This window comes from Pleuronectes platessa, chromosome 9 (assembly GCF_947347685.1).
Source record: "Pleuronectes platessa chromosome 9, fPlePla1.1, whole genome shotgun sequence".
Lineage (NCBI taxonomy): Eukaryota > Metazoa > Chordata > Actinopteri > Pleuronectiformes > Pleuronectidae > Pleuronectes > Pleuronectes platessa.
In genome coordinates this window covers 10,912,207-10,919,680 of record NC_070634.1, presented here as the reverse complement: position 1 = coordinate 10,919,680, position 7,474 = coordinate 10,912,207, and the positions used below count along the sequence as shown (strand labels likewise).

General features: G+C 38.7%; 1 protein-coding gene across 1 annotated transcript; it reads right to left on the bottom strand.

Moving 5' to 3' along the window:
• Nucleotides 1-1,006: 1,006 nt before the first annotated feature.
• LOC128447863 (E3 ubiquitin-protein ligase RNF126) lies at nt 1,007-6,333 on the bottom strand. The gene is made up of 9 exons (XM_053430244.1): nt 6,193-6,333; nt 4,818-4,876; nt 3,965-4,025; nt 3,339-3,574; nt 3,124-3,192; nt 2,954-3,023; nt 2,703-2,796; nt 2,170-2,285; nt 1,007-2,030 (listed from the first exon to the last, which is right to left on the bottom strand). The coding sequence occupies exons 1-9, from the start codon at nt 6,265-6,267 to the stop codon at nt 1,863-1,865; spliced, it is 948 nt and encodes a 315-aa protein (XP_053286219.1). The 5' UTR covers nt 6,268-6,333; the 3' UTR covers nt 1,007-1,862.
• Nucleotides 6,334-7,474: the final 1,141 nt, after the last annotated feature.

Sequence of the window (7,474 nt, the reverse complement as noted above, 5' to 3'; positions counted from 1 at the left end):
TGATTGCGAAGTTATTCAAGCCAGATCAAATGAAAGTTTAGGGGGGCGCAGAATCCATTACTGCAATGCTTTCTGAAAAGATTTTACTTGCCAACCCATAAAACATATTTTTGTAAATTGAATGTTACATTCACAAAAAACTGAATATTTTTTACATTACACCTGCAACACCAACATCTACCCACCTGTACATTCAGATTGCTTGGAGCTTAAGTGGAAGCTGAACCTGTTGTTATGCAGAGACTATTAAAAAAATATCATTACTTTTCAAGGTGCACATATGAAACAATACAAATTCCATACCTGCACAATGTTAACAATTAATAATGAATACAAGGCAGCATGTCCACATTGTAAAGTCAAACTAATGAGCACAAGTCGAGTGGCTCCATTGGTCTTTCAGCTCGACCAAGACAGAAGGTCCACAACATTGATCCCTCCAGAAAAAAGGCCTTTGAACCTAAACCTCAAAGACGAGGTACAATGTGGAGGAAATACACCCATATATCTGAACAATCAGACAGGCAAGTAGCCCATTAAAAGGATATAGGCTGTTTTCTATCAGCATGCCTTTGGAGCAAGAACAAAACAATCTCAACACAGCATTATGCATTGAAATCATCTCCAGCAGTGTTCCCTATGATTTTATTGTTCCATTGTTAAAGACCAAAGTATGTATCTGGGACATGCACAGCAGCCCAGTTCATAGCTAATCTGTTAAATATTTTAACATAACACCATTTGGTTTATTTGGTATGAGGACAAACATGTTTGATCTTTGGTCAATTTGAACATTATCTGCTGTACCAATGACCAAATTCAGGAGTTGATGTGGCATGCGTTTCTTGAACACCAATGACTAGTGGAAGGTTTCAGATGGTCTCCTGCTAAATTGTTGTTCCTGAAACAAGAGCTTGATTTGACAATGTCTCTAAATACATTTTAAGATTGCAGCTGTACACAAGACTTTGAAAGAAATATAAACACGCACTGAGAATACATCAAATGAAATTTTGAGTGGCACTACCCAAACATCTTTATTTTGATTTCCAATATTCTTTATTGTACACGAACATACTGCAAATCAATCATTTTCAACTGGCAACTTTAGAAAATATTTAATTGACTCTTAAGTTAAAATGCACAAATGCAATGAAATGTAGAAGTGTGTCATCTGAAAGCTTGACCCTCAATTTAGCAGATACAAATATCTGTGTTGGTAATGATGAGCCACATCACTATCCAAACAGCACATAATTACTGCAATTTGACATCTTTTCTAGTGCAACCAATGGTAATTGTGCTAAAACTGATTATAGAGAATTAAAATCAAACATATTTCCAAACCATGAAAGAGCATAAAGGCCCACTTACACTGCACTGCAGTGGGTTTTTTATCTGTCAAAAATGAATACTAATTATAAAGGAATAACTGTACATATCCATTTTGCTGAATTGGCAAAAGGGGGTCATTTTAAATCATAGTAGTCTTGTGATTAAAAAAGAAAAAAGGACAGCAACTGTGTTGATGTCCCAAGTTCTCTACCATTGGATTTCCTTTGCTTTCTCTTCCTTGTATGAGGTGATTCAGGCAGATCAAACCCTTTTGAAGTCTCTACATCCTCCTTGATAGAAGCTGCACTCCAGGGCCTCTGCCCTTCCTCTGTTCAGATTCCTGATGAGGGTGGGAGCATCAGGTTGAGCCTCACATATCACTTACCCCTGAGTCAGGTGAGAGTGCTCCTGACGAGATGCACTCAGGTCTCTACCCTATGACAGGGAGAAACTGGAGGTCACTGCTCTGAAGTAAAGCAGCCTCAGAGCTATTAACAGCTCATAGAGTGATAAGGAGAAATGTCTCTCTAGGAGTTATCAGTGGAGTTGTCATTGCTAGTCGAACTTGAGGACTGAGGGGTAGAGGCGGTTGAAGAGGAAGAGGAGGAGGTAAAGTTCATCCCTGATAGTTCTGGAGGGTTTGTTGCAGTGTTCTGTCCACACAAGCTTTTCCTGCATACTGGACAAGTATCATGCTGGAAAAGAAGGGGAAAAACAGGGGGAAACCATATAATTAGTCTTATTGCTGCTGCTTTTCCACTGCCACATATTTCCACAAAGCAACTGGTGAACAAGGTAAGACTTTTAAATTGGTGGTGCTTAAATGACAAATACCTGTTCCAGCCAGGGTACTATGCAATCATTGTGGAACATGTGATTGCACGGGAGCTGCCTCACGTTTTCTCCAACACTGTAATCTTCTTTACACACTGGACACTCCAGCCCGGAAGCTGAAACAACAGAAAATGATGAATATCATCTGTAGAGGGAAAAGTTGAAATAATGACATAAAGTTCTTTCAATTTTTATATTATAATGGCCACCATCCTGGTCTGTACAATTCAAAACTGGTTAAGAAACCAAAGTGGATATTATAACTACAGTTCAATATATTAATCAGAATCAATAAAACAGGTATTTTTCCACAGCAAGAGTTTTCATGAGGTCAACATGGGAAACCTGGTCCGATACTAACATATAAATCTAGGATGGAGCGACTCCAGCCTCCAGGCCCGTAAGGCTTACAAAACAATTAATAAATGCTGAAATTTTTAGGGAAACCCCGAAACAAACAAGCTATTTTGAAAAACAATTATACTTCTTCACAATCATTACAGCAGTTGTGACTATTATGTGTTCTCACTTACCAACATGCACATCTGTAATTTGTACTGTAGGAAGAGTTTTTATTTTATCTCTATCAGCAGGCGGGGGTCCCGTATTCTCAAACTGGTTTAATAACTAAAGGGAGAAAAAAGGAAATAAATAGGAAGAAAATTGTGAGATAGATTTTGCATTAAACATATCACATATACTCAATATCCCCAATATGTAATTCAAATTTCAGAATGAGCAAAAAAAAACAACTTCAGAAACAAGTTGAAGGTCTTTACAGTACCTGTGTTATAATTGCATCTAGTCCATTAGCTCCCCAGGCATAATCCATGGGATTTGAATGAAGAACACCCCTTAAAAAACAAAACAATGAAACATCAATCCAGCTAGAATGAAACAAAGGGTAAATTGTGAAGTTGCTACAATTTGAACAACTCTGCTCCAGAGACTCACCATGGCCCAACACCTATATTTGGCATTGCAGTAGGTGCAATTATTCCATTCACTAGCTGCTGAATAATTCTACAAAAGAGAAAATACAGGTAGAGTTCAGATAATGCGATGGGACATTTTAATTAGGTTCTGCATATCAAGACACTTAACTATTACAGAAAACAAACACCATAAAACAAGCACAAGTGGGACTTGTCACAGAATATATTTCTTACCCTTCTAAAGTGGGAACTCCCTCGTGCCTCCCAGCTTGTCGCCTCGAACCATGACGACTCCTTGGTTGCCTAGCACCATATCGTTGCCGTGATGCTGTTTCCCTTTCCCTCCTGTTTTCAACATCCCGGTTGTCCTCTGTTCCCAGTCCAGCCCCAAAGTCAAAACTGTCGTCAAAGACACCAAGGGCAAACTGACCATAGCCCGACGGGAATGTGAACAAGTGCTGGTCTGGAGTCTGTGAGACAAAGATAAAAATTAAAGACACCAGAATAACCCAGGTGTCCTGATGCTGATGGTGGAAATCAGTACAGCTCAGTGGTTTGTCCAAAGTAAATCATCAAGCTAACAACAAATATCTGGGGTCGATACAACAAACCTGAAGTGAAGTTTGTTTTATTTTTATGTAAATCATAGAATATTACAGAATATGTGTTAACATACAGTATTTCCATGAAATATTAATAATTGTGGGGTTTTCAGAAAGCAATGACTGGAACTACACATCAGGCAGTAACAGATATAGACTTTAGTTGAAAAAGCAGAAGTGAATAAGAAATGTCCATTACTTTTAGAAACAAAACGTCAACGCAATAATACTAAGAAATGCTGCCGTAAGCAACTGTACCTCAAATGGTTGCTGGTTCTGTGGCCCGGAAGAGAGGGTAGACATGGAGCCATTGTCAGAACTAAACAGGGAACAAATTGTTGACAGGTTGTGTCAACTTTATGATGTCAAAGGAAATTAGATATTTTTCATCCTTCCCAACTATTACGTTAACATATTTCACTGGGTCTTTTCCTTCTACCTATACTTGCCCTTGCATATTTTGACTGCTTGTGTATTGGCTGATTACACATGCAGTCATAAAATGATTGTGTTCCGAATTTTAATCGTCACATCTTATGGTAATGTGACAAAAGATTTAAAAAAAAATGTTTGACAGCCAGTGAAGCAATGCTAATCAAAACAAAGAAATGCCCTTAATGCCACTGTTGTCGAGTAATGTAGAGGCATTAATGAATTTCTTTTTTCAACGACACTTCAAATGACAAACAGGGTCTGTTCTAAACAAATCAATGCGTAAGACCGACATAGCACAGCCTCAGAATCTAAACCACTTATTTGAGAGCCAAAATAAATGCAAATGTTTTAAATAAGGGACAGAGGCCAAGATGATAATACATAAAGGCATAGAAAGCATTATTAGATTCAATGTATTACAGAAAGGAGTCAAAGCCTGCTCTTACAGGTGTTGGTACAAAGCTGAGTTTCATAGAGTGTCTGAATCCTAAATGTGGTTAGTGAGGGATGTAACTGTTAGGAATGTTGGCAAAACATAGATGATACTTTTCTCTATGGAGATAAAAAAGACTGCAGTCTCTTAGTATGGAGTGTCCAAATCATACAGAAAACTTTGAATGAATAAGTAAGTAGATGGTCCCTGTGATGAGGTGACGTATGGTTGATATACACACACCTTCTCTCCTCTAGCAGCTCCTCAATAAACCCGGAGTCACATCTCGGACACGTATAGTCCTGTTAAGGAAAAACACAAAGCAGTTTAGGGATGGACCTCGGGATAAAGAAGACAGAACATGATTATACCGTTTACCTTGTCAGGTTCACACACACGTACAAAATATATATAAACATGAATCTGACAATAAAGATGAACATCATATTTTTACGAGTTCAGATCACTGATGATCTCTGAGGACTCAGGAGAAAGTGATGCAAAAAAGACATTCCCTCCCCCAACAAAACCGTGTTTTAGTGGAACTATTGAAAGTGTCATAAACAGGTGTGTCACTATCTGGTGTGGGAAGCGTGTGTCCATAGACCCTTTTGGCAAACACTTAACGGACATCTCTCTTCTCTGTTTCCATGAAGTCAATCAAGCTTTTTTTTACAAAAAGCCTGCAGCACATTAGAGGATAGAAATCCTGAGGATAGGTCAAAATGCAAATAATGAGGAACAGCTTCTTCCTCCAGGGTGGGAAACACCTTACACTAACCAATCAGTCAACAGAGAGTTACGATACAAACACAAACCTTATTGCCTCATATATTTTATGAGACCTTCCCTTGATTGTATCAATACTGTACTCACATTTAGCTATTTTTCCACTCAGGTGCATTTATATAGGAGAAGAGTAGCTACTCTAATCGATCAAACCAGCAGTGAGAGACTTGTGAGGTGTCACTGCCACCGCCAGTCATTACCAGCACCCTACACACACCTATGGCTGATCGTTCACATTGTGACGGCCACATGCAGACAGATCATTCTAGCCTGTGACAGACGCTCACTTACTGAATGACAGGACAAGAGAAGGAAGGAGTGGTATTGTTGCCACCGGATCATTCACACATGTTATTACAGGTCTGGTGCTCGAAGTCTTAAGTGAGACGACAGCTCTGCATTAGTGAAATGAGAAGCTGGAGTCGACGGTTAACGTAAGATGCGCTGACAGTGTTGCTGGTGAATATAGCTAATACTACAGGCTATATAGAAGCGTATTATTGTCCCAACTGTTAGCTATATTAACTACCAAACCATAATTATACACATAGGCAGCTGCTACGCCTTGTTACAGCGCATGTGGCCGAAGAAGCAGCACTGTGATCGTACGTGTTTACACACTGACAGATCCAGCACTGAGATAACAAGCTAACTGACACTGAGCTACGTTAGCGCGATAAACGGGAACTCAGAGGGGCCGGCTAACGCTGCTAGCATGCTAATAGTTGACTCCGCTCTTACTATGATTTCTATTAAAGAAATAACATGGCCGCCTTGTTTTTTATTCGCCCATCAGTCTCTACCTTGAGTCTGTGTCTATGTTACTTACGGGAAGCCGGGGGCTGATCTCTGCAGAGCATCTGTGACAGAAGAAGCGACTGGGCCATAGGGGAGCTTCAGCCATCTTTAGCCACTGAGCAGGGAGAGAGCGGAAGGACTACGGAGCGCCGGGAAGGACAATAATGTCAACATCCCAGAAACCACGGCGACAGCGTCATGGCTGCATTGCATCATATATAATGTTTAAAATGAAGAGAAACAATAATGTAATTGATTTGTGACTGTCTCTACTCTTCATCTTTTGGGTATATATATATATTTTTTTTATTTTGTTATCCTCTTTACAATAAAACTTGTCAATCTGTAACAATTATACCTCAAGATAAGATGACTAAATTGAGATATATTAAAAAGTTACATTTTATTGCATGTAGAAATGAACCCTTATCAGAAACAAAGTGAGCACAGTCTTTTTCAACTTTTAATATAATATGACCTGTGACCCTGGATTAACATTATTTAGTTAATTTATTTGTTTCGATTTTTTTTTGTTAATTGAACATGTTTATTTTAATGTTATGTTATATTAATTTGATCTTGTATTTAATTATTAGACTGTTTACGTATATCTACATATTCTGTATGTTTTTTACTTAAGTGACTAATTAAACATGGATATAGATAAAAGCGATGTGAGCTTCACTTGAAAAGGAGGAGAACAACTGAATGAATATTAAATAATACATTGGGCTGTAAAATTACAGACTAATATTAACTTGAACATTTAAAAAAAAATGTCTGTGAATTAAGTAGCTGTGTTACAAATGGTTTAAATATGAAGAAACATAAAAACAGCTTAAATAGTCACTATTAACCTTTCTTCATTTGAAAACCACTATAAACAATGTGTCTTATAAAATACTGCCACATGGTGGTGCTTTTGTGTATCAAGTGTTGAGGGGCGTCCCACTATTTCACTTTGTAACCACTGGCTGAAGATACAATTCACTTATGCTTAGTTTCCAGGGGAATTTATAAAATCTTATGGTGAAACTGGGTTAAGATGTCCTCAGTTCACAATGCAAAAGCCACACATCAAGTCAAGACCTGGATAACTCCCCCAACAAATCTGTATCATGTACCACCAAGCTGAGTCTCCACTGTCTCAAACTGTTATCCTGCAGGTTCAGTCCCCCCCCCCCCCCCCCCCCCCCAACTGCATAGAGATGTGTTTTTGCAATTTGGCAACCGACTGGATTTATTTTGACACGTTGCTTTTCCATTGGATTCCTGTCAACCACCTCTCGAGCCCAACAGGCGTCAAGCAAAGT

Bases quoted from the DNA above. Each gene is read 5' to 3' on its own strand.
- LOC128447863 (XM_053430244.1), bottom strand. From the start codon at position 6,267: ATGGCTGAAGCTCCCCTATGGCCCAGTCGCTTCTTCTGTCACAGATGC. The intron at 4,026-4,817 runs GTGTGTGTATAT...TTCCCTGTTTAG, and splicing joins GAGCTGCTAGAGGAGAGAAG to TTCTGACAATGGCTCCATGT. The intron at 2,797-2,953 runs GTACTGTAAAGA...TTCTCCCTTTAG, and splicing joins TAGATGCAATTATAACACAG to TTATTAAACCAGTTTGAGAA.